The sequence below is a fragment of the Macaca thibetana genome, chromosome 14 (genome assembly GCF_024542745.1).
Source record: "Macaca thibetana thibetana isolate TM-01 chromosome 14, ASM2454274v1, whole genome shotgun sequence".
Taxonomy (NCBI): Eukaryota; Metazoa; Chordata; class Mammalia; order Primates; family Cercopithecidae; genus Macaca; species Macaca thibetana.
In genome coordinates, this window is record NC_065591.1 from 92,867,117 (window position 1) to 92,888,370 (window position 21,254).

Consider the following 21,254-nt stretch of genomic DNA (forward strand, 5'->3'; position numbering starts at 1 on the left):
CCTTCAGGAGCTCTTGTAAGGCAGGCCTGGTGGTGACAAAATCTCTCAGCATTTGCTTGGCTGTAAAGGATTTTTACTTCTCCTCCACTTATGAAGCTTAGTTTGGCTGGATATGAAATACTGGGTTGAAAATTCTTTTCTTTAAGAATGTTGAGTATTGGCCCCCACTCTCTTCTGGCTTGTACAGTTTCTGCCGAGAAATCCACTGTTAGTCTGATGGGCTTTCCTTTGCTGGTAACCCGACCTTTCTCTCTGGCTGCCCTTAACATTTTTTCCTTCATTTCAATCTTGTTGAATCTGACAATTATGTGTCTTGGGGTTGCTCTTCTTGAGGAATATCTTTGTGGTATTCTCTGTATTTCCTGAATTTGAATGTTGGCCTGCCTCTCTAGGTTGGGGAAATTTTGCTGGATAATATCCTGAAGAGTGTTTTCCAACTTGGTTCCATTCTTCCCATCACTTTCAGTATGCCAATCAAACGTAGGTTTGGTCTTTTCACATAGTACCATATTTCTTGGAGACTTTGTTCGTTTCTTTTTACTCTTTTTTTCCCTAAACTTGTCTTCTCTCTTTGTTTCATTAATTTGATCTTCAATCACTGATACGCTTTCTTCCACTTGATGGAATTGGCTATTGAAGCTTGTGTATGCGTCACGAAGTTCTTGTGCCATGGTTTTCAGCTCCATCAGGTCATTTAAGGTCTTCTCTACACTGTTTATTCTAGTTAGCCTTTTGTCTAACCCTTTTTCAAAGTTTTTAGCTTCCTTGTGATGGGTTAGAACATGCTCCTTTAGCTCGGAGAAGTTTGTTATTACCGATCTTCTGAAGTCTACTCTGTCTACTCGTCAAAGTCATTCTCCGTCCAGCTTTGTTCCATTACTGGTGAGGAATTGCGATCCTTTGGAGGAGAAGAGGCAGTCTGGTGTTTAGAATTTTCAGCTTTTCCACTCCGGTTTTTCCCATCTTTGTGGTTTTATCTACCTCTGGTCTTTGATGTTAGTGACCTACACATGGGGTTTTGGTGTAGATGTACTTTTGTTGATGTTGATGCTATTCCTTTCTGTTCGTTAGTTTTCCTTCTAACAGCCAGGTCCCTCAGCTGCAAGTCTGTTGGAGTTTGCTGGAGGTCCACTCCAGACCCTGTTTGTCTGGGTATCACCAGCGGAGGCAGCAGAATAGCAAATATTCCAGAACAGTAAATATTGCTGCCTGATCCTTCCTCTGGAAGCTTTGTACCAGAGGGGCACCTGCCTATATGAGGTGTCTGTCGGCCCCTACTGGGAGTTGTCTCCCAATTAGGCTACATGGGAGTCAGAAACCCACTTGAGGGAAGCAGCCTGTCTGTTCTCAGAGCTCAAACGCCACGCTGGGAGAACCACGGCTTTCTTCACCATTGTCAGACAGGGACATTGAAGTCTGCAGAAGTTGTCTCCTGCCTTTTGTTCAGCTATGCCCTGCCCACAGATGTGGAATCCATAGAGGCAGTAGGTCTTGCTGATCTGCGGTTTGAGCTTCGTGGCCACTTTGTTTACCTACACAAGTCTCAGCAATGGTGGATGCCCCTTCCCCAACCAGGCTGCCGCTCCACAGTTTGATCTCAGAGGGCTGTGCTAGCAGTGTGCAAGGCTCCACGGGCGTGGGACCTGCCAATCCAGGCACGGTAGAGAATCTCTTTTTCTGCTGGTTGCTAAAACCTTGGGAAAAGCACAGTATTTGGGCGGAAGTGTCCCATTTTTCCAGATACAGTCTGTCATGACTTCCCTTTGCTAGGAAAGGGAAATCCCCTGACCCCTTGCAGTTCCCGGGTGAGGCAATGCCTCACCCTGCTTCGGCTCACTCTCTGTGGGCTGCACCCACTGTCCGACCAGTCCCAATGAGATGAACCAGGTACCTCTGTTGGAAATGCAGAAATCACCTGTCTTCTGCATCGATCCCTCTGGGAGCTGCAGACCAGAGCTCTTCCTATTTGGCCATCTTGGAACAGACCCTCTTTTTTCTTTTTTAATAAAACTAGCAGAAAAGGGGATTCCATAAGCAGATATTCAGTCAAAGGCAGTTCCTGGAATTGGCTCATGTGGCTAATTCTGTAACGTTGACCAAAACACTTTAACCCTTTGAAGAATGGGGCAGTCATTTTTCCTTTAAATGTTAAAACTAAGCAGTTGTGCTGTTTAATGCTGATTTTGAGAAAGGTGTTGTGTTTTAGTCTAGATTCTATCCTCTTGTGACTGAGTGGCCTATAATTAATTTCCATGAACCTCATTTTTCCACTCTTTAAGATGGGAGTCAGTTTAAGCATAATCTTCCAGAAATCCTTATTGATAGGAAAATATATAAAATTGGATCAAGAGAATAAGATTGTGAATGAGCCTGCAAAGCTCTTGAAAATGTTTTGTTTTTCTTATCATAAAATCATAGAGATAACACACTCAATAAAGATGTTAACTTTCATATACATCTTAGGACTATTTATATTGGTATTGAGCCCAGTTTATGTCTTTCAGGGCTCTTTGGTCTTGCTCAGTAGAACACCCTGAACTAGGAGTATCACATCTTATCCCTTTCACATGCTCAAGGCCTGGCTCCAGTGCAGACTCCTGCTGCAGTGGGAACCGCAGCATGTATGGTGCAGAGGCTTCAGGGCACATTGGCTCCTCCCATCACGTCTAGACCGCGGATGGAGTACTGTACCGTCACCTCTGGGCTCTGGCGTCTCCCATGACTGCTAGTGGGGTCAGGTGACACTGAAAGGCAGGAGAGTTCTTGTTCCATGCGGTAAATTTTGATCAATTATGAGAAGGAACTGGCAGATAAACTTGCTTCTTGCTTGCTTGCCCAGTGAACAGCCCCAAGGTGTGTTGGTTTTGGGCAGCATGAATGGAGATGTGCCACAGAGGTAGAGTAGCTGGCTGGCTCCTCATGCTGCTGTGGCCAGCTCAGCTGAGACCACTTGTATTTACCTTCCTTCCTTGTCTCACATCTCTATTCCTCAGTCTTGCTGTCCAAGATGCGTGCGTGCGCACGCACACACACACACACACCCCCCAAGCTTTAGCAGGCAAGCTTTGCCTCAGGCAATGTTTTCTTGGAAATTTGAACTAAAGCAGTATTATATGTAATATAATATAAAAGTTTAATTTCTACTGCTATTGTTTTTACCTTAGGAATAAGAAAAAAAAATACATCTGTTAGTTTTAGTCAGATCCAGTACTTGTTATAAGTGGTCTAAGTAGTCTTTGTTTTGCCTAGTAATTTATCAATTCATATTTGTTCATCCAAGTTCTTTGTCATCCTAGAAGAGCAGAGAAATCCAAATGCTTGGCATGGAAAAAAGCTTCAGTAACTTTAATTAGGAAATCTTCAAATTCACCCAGGGTGATTTTCCACATATCTCGTCTGGTATGCAGAGTTATGTAACCCTAGTTTTATTCCTAACTTGATGTCAGAGCCATCAGCTTGTAGCCACTCCACACACTGTCTGCCTACTAATTCCAGTCTTCCTTGTCTTCCCATAGCTACAAGAGGAGATTGACAATTGGATGCTGTATTAGTCAGCGTTCTCTTAGAGGGGCAGAATATATGTATATGTAAAGGGAAGTTTATTAAGTATTAACTTACATGATCACAAAGTCCCACAATAGGCTCTCTGCAATCCAAGGAGCAAGGATAGTCAGCCTGAGTCTCAAAACTGAAGAACTTGGAGTCCGATGTTTGAGGGCAGGAGGCATCCAGCATGGGAGAAAGATGTAGGCTGAGAAAGATGTTGTCTCTCCTTTTCACATTTTTCTGCCTGCTTTATATTCACTGGAAGCTGATTAGACTGTGCCCACCAGTTTAAGGGTGGATCTGCCTTCCCCAGCCCACTGACTCAAATGTTCGTCTCTTTTGGCAACACTTACGCAGACAGACCCAGGATTAATACTTTGTATCCTTCAATCTAATCAAGTTGACACTCAGTATTAATCATCGCAGATGCTGTCATATGCTCTCAACATCATTCTCTTTCTCTCACAAGGTTTAAAGCAGCATTACAAATACCCAACACCCCTTCTACTTCCTACTTTTCCTCTCTCATCTCCTTTTTTTGTTTTGTTTTTTTGAGACGGAGTCTTGCTGTGTCGCCCAGGATGGAGTGCAGTGGCCAGATCTCAGCTCACTGCAAGCTCCGCCTCCTGGGTTCATGTTTGTTTTTTTTTTTTTTTGAAATGGAGTCTTGCTTTCTCACCCAGTCTGAAGTACGGTGATGTGATCTCTGCTCACTGCAATCTCTGCCTCCCAGATTCAAGCGATTCTCCTGTCTCAGCCTTAGGTGCCTGCCACCACACCCAGCTAATTTTTGTATTTTTAGTAGAGATGGGGTTTCGCCATGTTGACCAGGCTGGTCTCAAACTCCTGACCTCAGATGATCCACTCGCCTCAGCCTCCCAAAATGCTGGGGTTATAGGCATGAGCCACCGTGCCCGGCCTCTCATCCCCTCTTTCCTTAATCTCTTTCTTTGTTCACTTTTCTTTCTTTCTTCCCTCTCTTCTTTCCTTTGTCCTTTTTCTCCTTCATCTCCCACCTCACCTCTCCACCTTTTTTTTTTTTTTTTTTTTGGAGGAAATGAAGTGCTGTAGTTTTAATCTGTTGCTTCCTTAGATTGCATTTTACTTTGCAAGGAACATGGAACTGGGAACCAGACAGATTTAATTTTGATTATCTGCCGTGCCTGTCATAAGCTCTATGACCTTGGTCAGATTACTTCTCTCTTCTTTGATAATGTTTTCATGCTCATAAAATGAGGATTTATTATTCTTACCTTGTAGAATTTGTATGTGGAGTTCTGGTATGCAAACTACTTTACAACCACTGTTAATTGTTCTCCTGGTCTTGGTCAGCACTGAGCATAGTACCAGTCACAAAATGGGTATTTACTAAAAGCTCAAGTTAATGAATGAATTAATAAAAATCTACTTGTGAGCCAGGTGTCAGCATACCCTTAGGAAACTTTCTCTTCTCTCCATTCTGATTTTTGTTCATTCTTACCAATTTTTCAACTTTCGTGTTTCTCCTCCTCTCTTGCTATCCCATCTCCATTTTTTATCCTTTTCTTCTCATTTTTAAAACAGAATTCAATTATTGAAGAATTTAACAATGCCTAAAATTGAAAAAGGAAAGTGAATATATTATTTAGAAAAGTGAAGATAAATGTGAATCAGTAGCTTAAAAATTCACAAGTATTTGCCTTCAGGTATCAGAACTTTGGAATAGAGATAGAGCAGAGAGCTGGCTTAATTTATAATTTATATGCCTTCACATATGATTAGGTTGTTGAAAACTGTGTATGTCTTTAATAATTAACTTCCACCTATGGAAGATGAATATTTAGCATCCTTACAGTAGCACAACCACTACTACTTCAAACATATTTCCCTTCCTGTTACCTTCCAAATATATATCATTTGATTACATTTTTAAAAAGATCAATGCTCATTGTTCACATAACAATAAATTATGGTTCATAGGTGAACCGTATCAGATTCTATGATTACTTTTTTTGCATAAGTTTTTTTTCTTGGTGTCAATAATTGCCTTACTTTCAAATTTTGCTTAATTTTCTGTTTCCAAGTACAAGGATGTAATTACACAACAAACCTTGGGCCGGATGCAGTGGCTCACACCTGTAATCCTACCACTTAGGGAGTTCGAGGCAGGTGATTCACTTGAGGCCACGAATTTGAGACCAGCCTGGCCAATGTAGCAAAACCCTGTCTCTACTAAAGATACCAAAATTAGCTGGGCATGGTGGTGCATGCCTGTGGTCCCAGCTACTCAGGAGGCCGAGGCACAGGAATTGTTTGACTTCCGAAGCGGAAGCTGCAGTTAGCCAAGATGTTGCCACTGCACTCTGACCAGGGCGATAGTCTTAATATGTTTAGACATATCACATAATACCTTCTCCATTCCATTTGTTTAGAGACATCTCTCCTGTAACTCTCATCTTAGCTGGTTGCTTTAAAGTTCAAAGCCTTACTTGTCCATCTAATTTTCTGGAAGATCATATTACCATTATTTTGGGAGTTCTCTGTGACTCTAAACTGAAAAAACTTGTTTTTTCAGATCTTGTGCCTAACTTCCTTAATTTATTCCCTCATGTGAGCAAAGCACACCCCTCAGTATTCTCCTGAGAAATGGTACAGAAGCAGTAGAATTTTTGAGGCCTTACACATTTGTAAATATTTTTATTCCACCCTCCACCTGGAATGATAATTTAACTAGAAATAGAAAGCTAGGTTTGAATGAATTAGTCCTCAGAAATTTGAGGGCTATGGATTTTGATTTAATGCTTCTTTTATGCTGTTGAAGATCCATTATTGTTCTGATTTCAGATGATTTTTATGTAAGCTCCATTTTTGTATGGATTGCTTTTAGGTTTTCATTTTATCGATATTTTTAAACCTTTTATGATGATATGCCTTTTGTTTATTTTCTCATTTCATTGCACAGTGTACATATTGGGCCATTTTAATACGGAAACTTTAAAAAAAATTCATTCTGGAAATTTTCCTGAATTTTTTTTTTTTTTTTTTTTTTTTTTGGCAATTCTCATCTCTCATTCAGCAGTTCTATTAGTCAGATGGGTTTCTGATATTCTTCATGTTTTAAAACTCTATTTTCTGATTTTAATAGCCCTCTTCCTTATTTACATTTAATTTCTAGAAATTATGTTGTTTGATGTATCTATTTGTTTTAAATTTTTCTACCCAGAACTGTGTTTTGAGATCCATTAACATTTAGTATTTCTCTCTAACTTCCATGTAGCACTCCATGGCACACATCTAAAACATTTTATGTACCCTCTAACAAATACCCCAGCTCCTTTTCTGTTCCCACAGATAACACCTTAATGAACATCCTCATTCACGTTTGCTATGGACACTTCTGTTAGCGTCTCATTGAGAGATACACCCAGAAGTTGGTTCTTAGGACACACATATATGTCCCTTAGTAGTGCAATGTTTCCCTCTAAAACGGCTTCACCCCTCTACAATCCCATCAATAGTACATAAGGGTTCCTGTGTCTCCACATGCTCTCAGCACATGGCATCATTCAACTTTCTAAGTCATATAGCATCCAATTGATATAATGTAATAGCTGGTGGATTTAATTTGCTTGTCTCCAATAATGAATGAGTTTGAACAACTCTTCATGTGTGTTACACTTTGGGTTTCCTCTTTTGTGCATTATCCCTTCATATCCTTGACATGCATTATCTGCTTGCTTCTTTCTGTCCGGTTTGTAGGAGTTCCTTGTAAATGCAATTGTGAATCCTTTGGTTCCTAAGAGTTTGATCACCTGGTGGTGGTGGCAATGACGTAACTGGGAAAGCAAGAGATATGGCGAATTACAATGGTACAACCCTCTGGAAAGAAGCCATATTGGGATGTCTGGATTTTAGCAGATTGTGGATGGGGGAGTTGGTGGAGAATGGGTTGAGAGATTAAGAGTTGTTGGGTGGAATCACCCAGAGGAGAGACATTGCTGTGCAAGCCACACCAATATTCTCACCAAATTGAGCTTCTGGATGCCAAGATCCCTTGGGCCCCAGGTAATACCTAGATAACATGGGGTGGACTGTGCTAGCAACTGGCCCTTTTGGGAGTCAGAGGTGGTGATGCTGCTGTGGGCTGCCACTCTAGGCAAGGAGTACATCCCACCATCAGAGGAAGAAGAAGTCTAATTAGGGGTGGTAGTTGGAGCTACCTCTAATCCTCTTATGTATTTTCAGAGCCTAACACCATGATAATTTATAAGAATTCCTCATGTTTTTGGAATACAAACAGCTATTGGTTTTTATTATTACTTAAGTTGAAGGATTTCTCAAAATAGTGCTTATTTAGATAATGGCTATACTAACATGATAACATAAATAGTTGCTTGGGAAATTTCACAATACCCTATGTGGCAATTAATAATATTGAGACTTGAAAATATCATGAATCAATATTAATGATATTTTCTTTTACTACAAAGAAATGTAGAAATATTCACTTATTTTTTAAAACTTATAGTAACATTAAAATGAAGATTGCTAATTAAAGTATTTAAACAAAGCTTTCTAGTAGTCTTTTATAGAAAAATGTGGTTAGATAACATTTTCATAATTTATTTCTACTTATGATTAAGTATGGTAAAGTCTGTTCTTCATCTTTGGTACTTGCTTGTGGTCAGTGGAAGACATTGGATTGGCATCTTTTGAAACAATAGTGTGTATTCTGGGCTTTTAGTGTACCCATCACCTGAATAGTGTTCACTGTACCCAATAGGTAATATTTCATCCTTCACCCACCTCCCACTGTTTGGAGTCTCCAGTGTCTATTATCCCACTCTGTATATTCATGTGTACCCGGTTTTTAAATTTCACTTATAAGTTAGAGCATACAGTTTTTGGCTGTTGCTGAGTCATTTTTCTTAGGATAATGGCCACCAGTTCCATCCGTGTTGCTGCAAGAGACATGTTTCATTCTTCTTTATGTCTGAGTAGTTTAAGTATTCCATGGTGTATATATATCACATTTTAAAAATCCAATTATCCGTCGATGGGCATTTAGGTTGATTCCATGAGTCTGCTATTGTGAATGCTGCTGTAATATAAGTGTAGGTAACCGTTTGATCTAATGATTTCTTTCCCTTTGGGCAACCCCACCCAATACTGAGATTGCTATGTAAAATGGTAGCTCTATTCTTAGTTCTTTGCAAAACCTCCATACTGTTTTCCATAGAAATAATTTATATTTCCACCAACAGTGTATAATCATTCCCTTTTTTCTGCAGCCTCCCCAGCATCTGTGGTTTTCTGACCAACCATTCTGACTGATGTGAGATGGTATCTCATTGTGGTTTTAATTTGCATTTCTCTGATGATTAGTGACATTGAGCATTTTTTCATATGTTAGCTGCTTGTGTGTCTTCTTTTGAGAAATGTCTATTCATGTCCTCTGCCTAGTTTTTAATAGGGTTATTTGTCTTTTTCTTGTGGGGTTGATTGAATTTCTTGTAGGTTATGGATATTAGCCCTTTGTTGGGTGGATTGTTTGCAAATTCTTTCTCCCGTTCTGTAGGTAGTCTCTTTACTTGTTGATTATTTCTTTTGCTGTTCAGAACTTTTTAGTTTGATTAAGTTCTATTTGTCTTGTTTTGTTTTTGTTGCATTTGCTTTTGAGATTTTAGTCATAAATTCTTTCCATAAGCTAGAGTTTTTCCTAGTTTTTTTTCTAGGATTTTTTTTTTTTTAACGGAATTTCAGAGTTTCACTTTTATTGCCCAGGCTGGAGTGCAGTGGTGTGATCTTGGCTCACTGCAACTTCCCCCTCCAGGGTTCAAGCCATTCTCCTGCCTCAGCCTCCCAAATAGGTGGGATTACAAGTGCCCACCACCATGCCCAGTTAATTTTTGTATTTTTAGTAGAGACGGGGTTTCGCCATGTCAGCCAGGCTGGTCTTGAAGTCCTGACCTCAGGTGATCCACCAGCCTTGGCCTCCCAAAGTGCTGGGATTACAGGCGTAAGCCACAGGCACCCGGTCTTCTAGGATTTTTATAGTTTCAGATCTTACCTTGAAGTCTTTAACCCATCTTGAGTTAATTTTTGTATATGGTAAGAGAAGAGATTGGGGTCTAGTTTCACCCTTCTGCATATGGCTGTCCAATTTTCCAGCATCATTTATTGAATAGGGTGTCCTTTCCCCATTATGTATTTTTGTCAGCTTTTCCAAAGATCAGTTGGTTATAAGAGGGTGTATTAATATATTTTTATCTTTGTGATATGCCTAAAGTCTTATAAATATTTGACATTTTAAAAATTAATACAAACCACAATTTTAAGAGTAAAGTTGACACTTGGAGTTTGTGCTACAGTAGTTTCCTTCCATTCCTCATTTGAGTGTATAAAATGGACGTGTGGCCTGACCATGGTTAGTAAGTAATAATGTGAGCACTGTGCCCGAAATAAATGCAGTGTAGATTAGAAAGCCAGCTGATTGCAGCCCCAAATGCAGCTTACTTTTCACCAACTAGAATTGGGTCTGAGAACTAAGTCACCATTTTTGAGAATATATTTTATTTATTTAGTCAGTAGTTGCCTTCTGTCTCTGTGTCTCCTTTCTCTGTCTCTCCATCTTTATCTGCATAGACAAATAGTAAGTAATGGCAGCAACCATGATACTAAAAACAGTACTACGCTTCATCTTTTATCTTTTATCTTTTATCATTTATCATTTATCTTCTAGAACACCGCCTTCTACCTCACTCTTCATCTTTTTTTCCATCAAGATTATTATTTTATTGTGGCTTTATTTTAAATGATTACTTAATTTAAATGTACTTACTGTGGATTGACAGAAAACGTCCCATTACAGTATGAAGTCTCTATTTTTTTAATAATGCCATATCAATAAGAAAACAGTGATCATGAACAGCATTTAGGAACAGTTCATGAGTTTTTTTCCCCTTCCTTTAGCAGCTCTGATCTCAGAGAAAATTCTTAGTTTGATGTCCACAACAAGTAACACAAGAGACAAGAGGTAGCTATATGGGGTTACGATACTAAGTCCAAATAAGACTTGGCTTACATGTGCAGTAAATCATGGCTTTTGGAGGAGATGTGAGTTGCAAGGTAAAGTGCTTTTTGTTTTCTAGAGGATGCTTCCCTAGATTATAGCTGTCCTTCATGTGGCCTAGTCTTTTATCTCAGCTCTTTAATTTTATGCTTAAACTGAATGTGCTTTTGTTATCTACATCATTGGAACCTTAGAGATCTTTTTTTCTGGCCTGGTGGTGTGAAGGGGCAGGGTTTGAATAAGAGTCCAGGAAGTGGTTCTCAGAATGATTTTTGTATTGCCAGAAATGCTGATGTATTGGCCCCAAATTAACATTTCCAAAAATGTCACCCTACACAAACTGAAAACAAAGATACAAGTGTCGTCACCACAGCTGTGCACTCTCCTCCTGAAACCAGTTTCCTCCTCTTCTGTGAAAAGTGAGAAATTTTAAGCATCTATTTTAAGATGAAAGGGAGTCAGTTTTCTGTACTATACTGTAACCCAGCTGGTTGCTCACTTAGTGGATTTGAGTTAGGACTGTTTGTACAGATATGTCCCTTGTACCATGGATAACAGTTTGTTGAACAAATAGAATGTCTGTGAGGGTCTGTGGTGGCCACTATTATAAGAAGAAGAATTTCACTTATTAAATATTTATCGAGTATTCATTAGGTGTTCCATTTTAAGGTAGATGGGGGTGTATACATAAAATCTCTGCTGTAAGTAGAACATGAACCCTATTAGAGACCCATATATATATATAACTACATGAACATTCAAAAGGGAGAGAGTTGAAAGAAGGGAATTATGAATGGCATTTGTTTGAGCTGAATGCTAAAAGTAGATATAATTTGAATGTGTGGAAATTGGAAGAAATAAGCATTTATGTCAGAGGGAATGACCTAGAGAGAGAAAAGAAAAAAGGATCATGGATAGGGAGCTGAAAAGGAGCTAGTGAGAGAGAACTTTAGAAAGGTATGTTGCAGGGTAGTTGTGGGCATAAAGTGCCAGATTAAAGAGTAACATCCACCAAGCACAAGATGGGAAATTCACCGGGGTATCTGCTCCAACAGTGAGTGGAGAGGACTAGCCTCTCTATCCTGAACCTTGGGCCTCTGGTTTCCTTTGGTTCAGCTATTTCATGTTTTGTAATGTGAGTTTCTTAACACACCTTTTGTGGTGGAATCCTACTCATTGTCCAGTTGTGTTTATCTTAGTAGGACCACATTTTCTCCTTAGGTAATAAGAATTATTTGAATAGTTTGATTTATTCCCTTCCCTCATTTATGGGTGGTAATACTTTAATGTACAAACATCTCAGTACTTCTTACATGGTCTAAAAGTGATGTGAACTCTTAAAGCAGAAACTTACTTACTCTTCCTTTTCAGCTCAATTTTACCAGCTCACTTTCTAAAATTCCACACATGGAAATAGATTGTGATGGGTGCTTGGAAGTGTAACCAAGAAGAAAGTTAAGAGTGCCAATGGATCAAAATAGCATTTTCTAGATAGATAAACCTGAATCTGACAACCTCAGAATAGCAGGAAAATCCCTTAAGCTGGAAGATTTTCCTTCTCTTTAATTAGGTTCAGTTAGGTTCAAAAACCATAATTACTTCTACACTTGACAAAAACTGCAATTACTTCTGCACCAATCTAATACTTCCCTCTCTCCTTTTTTCCCTTCCTCCATCCACCCATCTGTGCATCTATTCATTGATTATTTTTAAATAATCTCTTCTAGGTATTTATGCAAGTAATGAAGCAAAGCATTATGTGTTACAAACACATAATGAACTTGTTTAAAAAAAAAATCAGTTCCAGAATCTCTGGAAGGAGAAAAATCTGCATTCTGAACGTGCTTATAAACACCAATTTAGGTGATCCAGAGGTCGCAGTTTCAGAGACACTGAAATAAAAGGAAAGAATAGTACTTCTTTGGCCAATGAAATTTATGATTGTAGTTACTTAGTATTTGTTTTATATGGACTTATACATGGAAAAGACATATCTGGTGGATACAATATTTATAGTTGTAGAAGATTATATGCCCAGGTATGTCCTCTTCCCTTCAATGTTTCATTCAATTTGCATTTCTATGGAAGCATGCCATGGGATAAAAGGTAAAGTTACTCCCTTCTCGCTATTCCCCATCCCAGTTGCTCCCCAAAACTTCAACATATCAGGAACAAAGGCCAGCTATTAGAGTTATGTTCAGAGTTTATGGTACAGAGGTTGTTAATCCTTTCGATTTATTTGACTTCGAATTTTCTTATTTAATTATTTGAAACTACCAGCATTTAAAAATCTTTTCCTCCATGTCAAGAATGAGTCATTTGACATTTCAGGTGTCTTCTGTGGCTGAGAAATAATATGATTCTGTGAAAAGATTCCATGTGAGTGGTTCTCCAGACATTATATATTGACTCATCTGAATCAACAAAAAGCCTAAGAAAGACATTTTCTCTTGGTCACATCTCAGACCTACTGGATCAGAATATATTGTTAAGAGTCAATTATAGCGCTCTTGGTGGGACTCGCTGTAGCCAGCCTGGCCCCTACCCATACTACAGTTCCGTTTGCTCCAAAGGAGATGTGACTTGCCTTTTTTGTTTATACATGTATTTCTCACTACAAGATGGAAAGCTTTTTTGAGAGCAGAGTACATACTGAAATGGCTTGTTTCACTTCCATCTTCCTATTTTTACTAAATTAAGGTTTTACACATAGTTGGGACTATCTTTATTAAATAATTACATGGGACTTTGATGGGAATGGTGAAAATCAGTGTTTTCTGGATGCTCTGAATTAAATATTTTTTGTTGTTATTGCTCTCTTTTAGGATGGAAAGAAGAAGTTTGACAAAGAAAGTGAAAAATATTATTCTATCCTTGAAAAGCATTTAAATTTGTCTGCAAAGAAAAAGGAGTCTCATTTACAAGAGGTAAGCTTTTCCAACTGAAATAATGGAAAAGGCATTAAGTCATATAAAGTCAAAATTTCCGAAGGTAAAACTATCTCAAAATCTGCTACTATTTAATAAAATAATTATGATAGCAATAGCTAAATTAATTGAGAACTTACTATGGACGATACTTTAAACACATTATAACTGTTCCAAGGGAAGGATTAATATTTCTTTCAACAATGAGAAAGGTTGAAACAAGATCTTTTCCTTTTCTTCTTTTTGAGCATTTTTAAAGGGACAGGACCTATTAAATTCATATTATGGCCTTCATATTAAATTTAAAATATCTGTAACATTGATTTTAAAGCTTTGCTTCAGCATGGGGAGAAAGATAGACACACAGCTACATGTTTTGTTTTATTTTATTTTATTTTATTTTATTTTATTTTATTTTATTTTATTTTTGAGATGGAGTTTGGGTGTGTCGCCCAGGCTGGAGTGCAGTGGCGCGCTGTTAGCTCACTGCAACCTCTGCCGCCCGGGTTCAAGCAGTTCTTGTGCTGCAGCCTCCTGAGTAGCTGAGATTACAGGCACATGCCACAATGCCCAGCTAATTTTTGTATTTTTAATAGAGACAAGGTTTCACCATGTTGGTCAGGCTGGTCTTGAACTCTTGACCTCAAGTGATCTGCCTGCCTCGGCCTCCCAAAGTGCTGGGATCACAGGCATGAACCACCATGCCTAGCTGCTACATGTTTTTAAATCTCAATTATTTTATATCAATTTTCCTTAAGAACAAATGAATAAATATTTTGCTCACATCTACACATCTAAGCAGTTTGTTTCTTCCCTCTGTCCGAAATATATTTTATTCTTCCCATTGGTAGTATTTTAACTGTAATTCATGAAATCAAGGCTAGTTCTTTTACTAAGGAATAATGTAGTTCCAATTTCAGTGTCAAAGTATGTCCAATAAATAAATAATAACCAGACTCCCTTGCCATTGTCACCTTGAGAACAAAAACAAAAAAACGTGAAGCAGCCCTATCTCTCCTTCATCTCCTGGTATACACTGAAGTGAACACCATTAGTAGGGCGTTGCTGGGTAGCTGACCCGCAGCTCACCACTGTTGTCTAAAAAGTGATCGGGAACCATATGCAGTGTTCTTTAGTCTCTTCCTCCTCTCTCTTCACTTATAGACGTTGTAGTCCAGAGCCTCTTTCTTGATCCTTCTGCTAGGAAAACCTCCTGCCTTCCTGAACTGCTTTTCAAGATCAACCTGGTCTTCAGCTCTCTTTATTCCTTTTCTTATTTCTCCTACCTCTGAGTTCGACCAGAAGGCATGCTTGACAACTCAGAGTATTACAAAGTTCCTACAGCCTCAAAAAGAAATAGGAGTGTGATTTTGGCATCTGATTCCCTTTTTTTCCAACAGGCATATGTTCTTATCGACAGTATCAAATTTCTTTATTTAAAGATGTTCAACATTGGGAAGTTTTGTTTTGCTTAATATTAATATATGACTTCATCAGTATGCTTTCTGTTATTAACACATGCTATTAAAAATAGTATAATTTAATATATAATTGTGTGCTTGTGGAAAGATTTTGATACTAAACTGATGGAAGACAATCTGCCATTAAGAAAAACTAGATTTCTATTTTAAATTTCTTGGACATATTTAACCTTACTGTATTTGGTACTGCTTGTTGTAATTTAATACTGTGTTTACATGTACCAAATGTCTTAAATGATCATGTTAAGACCAAATGTCTTAATACCTTGCACTAGAATAAACCTAAGATAGAAGGGGGTTATGGTATGAATGTGGATGTAGTCATGTAGAGAGACACTCATCTAATTATCATCAGTACATCATCATCTACCATGCCCAGGGCTATGGCCAGGCACCTTTTTACAAATTGACTAAAGGAAAATTAAGCGTGGTCTTTAGAGACCCTAAAGAACTTTAGGTTCCTGATAAATATGAGAAATCATTCTTTGAAGATACTGCTTAAACCATCTTAAGGAAATGATAACATTATCCTGATTTTGAAGTGCTCTAGAGAATACATCCCAATTTTTCCTGACAGCTTAGCTCAATATTTATTACTTGCCTTGCTTTAACAACTTAGGCTATGGTAAAACAGAAAATACATTCTGGTTTCATATTTAAGTGGAGGCTGAAAAAGATAATAGCATAGTAACATCCTCCTCCCACCTCACTCCACAAGTGCACAGACACTTCTTTTCCAGGAGATACATCCTAGAACACAACACAACTAACACATTGTGTTAAGGTAGCTTCTCAGGGGTATATAATGTAGACAAGGCAAAATGTAGCTTGGGTCCCCCCCCGCCCCCACCCCTCTAGGAATCACACCTGTTGGAGGGAGATGCTGCCATAAACATATTTAATTCTGTGACATGGTATTAAAAGTCATCTGCTTCTTTCTAGAACAGCTCTGGTCCTTCTGTCAGCCCCAAGCTTATTAACTCATTCTCATAAAGGCCCTCTGTGCCTTCCTACCTGCACAGCTGACTCCTTAATCATTTTGTTGTTGAAAAATAAGTGGCTGCCCATTTCCAGGACTGAATTGAAGGATCGTCTTTTATTAACAAAATCCCAAGACCATCAATTAGGCCATTGGAGTAAACAATTGGAGAATCAGAAGCAAACTTTTCAAGATTATAGGCTTTATAGTGGATGAAAAGAAGTAATATTTGTTATGTAAATAAATAATTCTTTTCTAAGCATAAAAGGAAGGCATCATAAAGGAAATGTAGAAAGACCTGAATGCATAAAAATAAGTAATCTGTTTCAAAAGACATTAAGCCAAATTAAATATCAAACCATTAGGGAATGTAAACAACATATGATATGGGGTTATCATCTCTTATATACAAGAAGAGTTTGCCAATCAGTGTCAGAAAGGTAAACACTTCAATGGAAAAAATGGGCTAAGGACGCAAACAGGCATTGACTAAGGAGGAAATATGAGTTATAATAAATATGGTTAGTTTGAGTGCCACATGTATTTGAAAATACAAATAACAACATGTCATTTTCAACTTGATAAAGATAATATCTATTGTTAGTGAAGGTATAGGAAACTGGGCACACTTTTGTTCTCCCAGTGCGAGCATAAAAAGATTTAATCATTCTTAAGGTAAATTTGACAGTGTATTTCAACAAACCTGAAACATGCTAGGTAGTTGAGACGATTTCTCTTGGTAAGAATTTACCCCAAAGAAATTATCAGAGATAAGCATAAAAATTGTGTAGATATTGTTTAAATATTGATACAAGAATTATTTGTAAGTTCAGAAATTTATAAATATCTGAAATGGCACAAAGAATGATTGGGGTAAATATACAAATGTAGTTTGACCAAAAATGGAGTGTGATATATTAAAACTTATTTGGAGAATCATTTAAAGACATTGAGAAATAGTCATACAAATAGGAAAAAAGCGGACTGTAAACCAGAATATGCAGTATTACACCAGGCTTGTTTGAAAGGAAGTTTGTGTGTGTGTGTGTTTGTGTGTGTGAGTGTGTGTGTCACATCAAAATATTAACAGTAGGATTGCAATTCTTACTATCTTCACATTTCTCTGTCATAGTAACAAATAATGAATCAGCTTACAATAACAAATATTTTTATATTTATACTTAGGAAAAAAGTAAAGAGGAAATAGATTCCCTTTAGACATCCAGATTTTGGTTTTTCCACCTATCACTAACTACTCTTTCAGTAGGTTCCTCTTCAGTCACCTCCTAAATGAAGCAAAGTCCTTAGGCATAGTTCTTATATCTCTATTCTCATCCTTCAATTTCTGTCTCTGAAACCTCTTCTACTTTCACATTGTTTATAACATCTAGATGAACATCTCTCATGGCATGATTTCATCATGCCTGACTGTCTTTGCTCTGTCCTCTGGCTGGTTACCAATACTTTAGATTGACCAATTCCTAGTGAAGTGCGAAATCTTGCACCTCACCATCTTTTACCAAATTTGCTCCCACCTGTCATTTTCTCAATTATCTGTTAATGCTAGCATTATTTATTTATTTATTTATTTATTTTTGAGAACAAGTTTCACTCTGTTGCCCAGGTTGGAGTGCAGAGGTGTGATCTTGGCTCATTGCAACCTCTACCTCTCGGGTCCAAGCAATTCTCATGCCTCAGCCTCTGAAGTAGCTGGGACTACAGGTGTGTCACCATGCCCAGCTAAGTTTTGTAGTTTTAGTGCAGGGTTTCACTGTGTTGGCCAGTCTAGTCTCAAACTCCTGACCTCAAGTGATCCTCCCGCCTCAGCCTCCCAAATTGCTGGGATTATAGGCATGAACCACCATGCCCAGCCTAGTAGTAGTATTTTTTTGTATCAAATTTATCTGTGGCTTTTTCCTTGCTTCTCACACTCACATCATTCAGCTTCTCTTTCTTGCTGGGGTGCACCAGACTCCTTCACCATTATCAGATAAGAGATCTTTTTATATTCACATGTACCCAGGCCACCTCTTAATGTATTCTGCGCTGTCCTCATCTTAATCTTGAATATTGCTTGTTTCTCGTCAGCCTCCTTCTCAAGTTTTTGTATTGCCTATACGATGAAATCTACACTCATTCTATATTTTTCTGCCTTAACTCTCATTTCTGTCTCCTCCAAACAAAACCTTTAGTCACAAACCTTTTGTCCTACCTAAGCATAACGTCTCTTTTCCTGACCGTATCACGTCACTCAAACTCTTCTCATTTTATCTCTTCCTCATTCTTCAAAGTCAAACTTAAATCTTTTCTCCTTGGGCAATTGCCGAGACCAACTCTGCTGGGGAGACCCTAACCCAGCGGCACTAGAGGAATTATAGACACACACACAGAAATATAGAGGTGTGAAGTGGGAAATCAGGGGTCTCACAGCCTTCAGAGCGGAGAACCCCAAACGGAGATTTACCCACATATTTATTAACAGCAAGCCAGTCATTAGCATTGTTTCTGTAGATATTAGATTAACTAAAAGTATCCCTTATGGGAAACGAAGGGATGGGCCAAATTAAAGGAATAGGTTGGGCTAGTTAACTGTAGCGGGAACATTTATGCCCTTAAGGCGTAAATCGCTCATGCTGTAGTTTGTGATTTAAGAACGCCTTTAAGCGGTTTTCTGCCCTGGGCGGGCCAGGTGTTCCTTGCCCTCATTCCCGTAAACCCACAACCTTCCAGCTTGGGCATTAGGGCCATTATGGACATGTCACAGTGCTGCTGAGATTTTGTTTATGGCCAGTTTTGGGGCCAGTTTATGGCCAGATTTTGGGGGGCTTGCTCCCATCAAGAAATGATTCAACAAATATCACCTGCCGCCTTTCCCTCTCTTTTGAATTGAGATAGCTTCACAATAAGCTATCTGCAGAGCCATATGGTTTTCTTATGCAATTAATCTGGTTTCTTTAGGTCCCTTTTTTTGCCAGGTAAACAACAGTTTACACCTGTTGTTCTGGCCTAATTATTACTAGTGCTCCCTTTCAGTTTTAAAATTATCTCAGTTCAATTGATGAATCCTAGGCTTACTCTACTTATCCAGTACAAAATATATAGCACCGGTTGCTAGTGGATTTATAAGCAAGTGTTTGCTAGTGAACCATATGATGAGCTTACATACTAAAGAGATCTATTCTAAGTAAAAGAATGTCTTTCTATATCTTATACTGTAAAGAAATTGAACTGTCATATTCCTTAAGTACTGTATGCTCTGGATGACGTTTCTTAGCAGCTTTAGTCTATCAAATTTCAGTAGTCCACATTGGAGGCTATGAAAACACCCTATAAGTAGCAAACAACAAGAGTCATTTCTCTTTTAACCTTTCTTTGCTTCCCATTCCCCTTTTTGGAGGGGGGTGAGTGGGATGAGACTGTGCATGGCAAGTAAGTTTCTGAAGAAATGACTTAATACTTTTGTGTTGGGGTCCCCAAGACCACCCCCAGCTTTGGTAATTTGCTTGGAGAACTCACAGGACTCACATATAGTCATACTCATGGCTAAGATCTATTACAGTGAAAGGAAATAAAGAAAGGGTACAGGGGACAAATTCTGGGGGAAACCAGGTGCAACCTTCTAAGAGTACTCTCCCAATGGAGACACAGAGAGCATGCTCAATTCCCCCTGCAAGGAGCTGTGGCCTGTGAAATGTTGTCCACTGAGGAAGTTCATTAGAGACTTGTTGCCTAGAGGTTTACTGGGAGCTGGTCACATAGCACCCGCTCCCGGGCATGTACCCAAATTCCAAACTCCCAGAGGGAAAGGAGGTGTTTGCATAAACCATATTGTTTGTACAAACAGTTTAGGTGCAGTAAGCTATCTCTTAGCTGTTAGAGTGATGTGAACCCTCCCTAAACTAACATTCCCAGACACCAGCCAAGGTCCAGCTTTGTAAGCAAACCTTTCAAGAAACAGCAGTTAGACCTGCTGTGCTAAATCTTTTCTGCATAGTTCTGTTGACTAGAAAAAAAAAATTTTAGACTCTGAAGGTCTCAACATTCTAGTTTGTTCCCATGTGCTCACAACACAATCAACGATGTTACATATATATATGTGTGTATATATATATATTTTTAGATTTTTTTATTTTTTATTTTTTATTATATTTTAAGTTCTAGGGTACATGTGCACAACGTGCAGGTTTGTTACATATATATACTTGTGCCATATTGGTGTGCTGCACCCATCGACTCATCAGCACCCATCAACTCATCATTTACATCAGGTATAATTCCCAATACCTTCCCTCCTCCCTCCCCCCTCCCCCCTCCCCATAATAGGCCCCGGTGTGTGATGTTCCCCTTCCAGAGTCCAAGTGATCTCATTGTTCAGTTCCCACCAATGAGTGAGAACATGCAGTGTTTGGTTTTCCATTTTTGCAATAGTTTGCTGAGAATGATGGTTTCCAGCTGCATCCATGTCCCTACAAAGGACACGAACTCATCCTTTTTTATGGCTGCATAGTATTTCATTGTGTGTATGTGCCACATTTTCTTAATCCAATCTGTCACTGATGGACATTTGGGTTGATTCCAAGTCTTTGCTATTGTGAATAGTGCCGCAATAAACATACGTGTGCATGTGTCTTTATAGCAGCATGATTTATAATCCTTTGGGTATTTTTTCTTTAAAAAAAAAAAAAATAGAGACAGCATCTTACAATATTGCCCAGGCTGGTCTTGAACTCCTGGGCTCGAACAGTCCTCCCACCTTGGCCTCTCAAAGTTTTGGGACTACAGATGTGAGCCACCATATCCAGCCTGACATTATCTTTTAAAGTAAATAAAATTTCCAAAATAACTTGTGGAGTAGAATAGTGCCCCTATTCTTGCATCCCTGTCACCCAGTAGTGTGCTAAGACACGCTCCAGAGAGTCCTTTTCCTGCATCTCTTTCCAGCTCCCACATTCTGTGATGTTGAGTTTGTGTTTTGAAACTGGCCATTTTGGCGTTATTTGTACCACAGAAACCACAAATATTGCAAATCAGGCTTTTCTCCCCAGAGAGCCAGTTGTTAAACATTTATTGACACCTATCCCTCATTACTAAATTAATTAATTCTTATGTATATAGTGTGTTTCAATAAGCGAAGGTAAGAAGAAAAGAAATATAATTTGTGTGGAATGCTGATGTTCTTTTTGTTTGCACCTCTATCTTTCATAAATGATGTCTGGGAGCTGAAAAGTTTTGAGTTCAAATCTCCTACCTGATTTATACATTCTTCACAT

General features: G+C 38.6%; 1 protein-coding gene across 1 annotated transcript in view; it reads left to right on the top strand.

Annotated features, from left to right (window-relative positions):
* The window catches only part of ARHGAP42 (Rho GTPase activating protein 42), a 309,626-nt gene that overhangs the window by 211,533 nt on the left and 76,839 nt on the right, over positions 1–21,254 (top strand). The window contains exon 5 of the mRNA XM_050758883.1: positions 13,423–13,524. Coding sequence (XP_050614840.1) covers positions 13,423–13,524 — 102 coding nt within the window. The remainder of the gene's footprint in view (positions 1–13,422; positions 13,525–21,254) is intronic.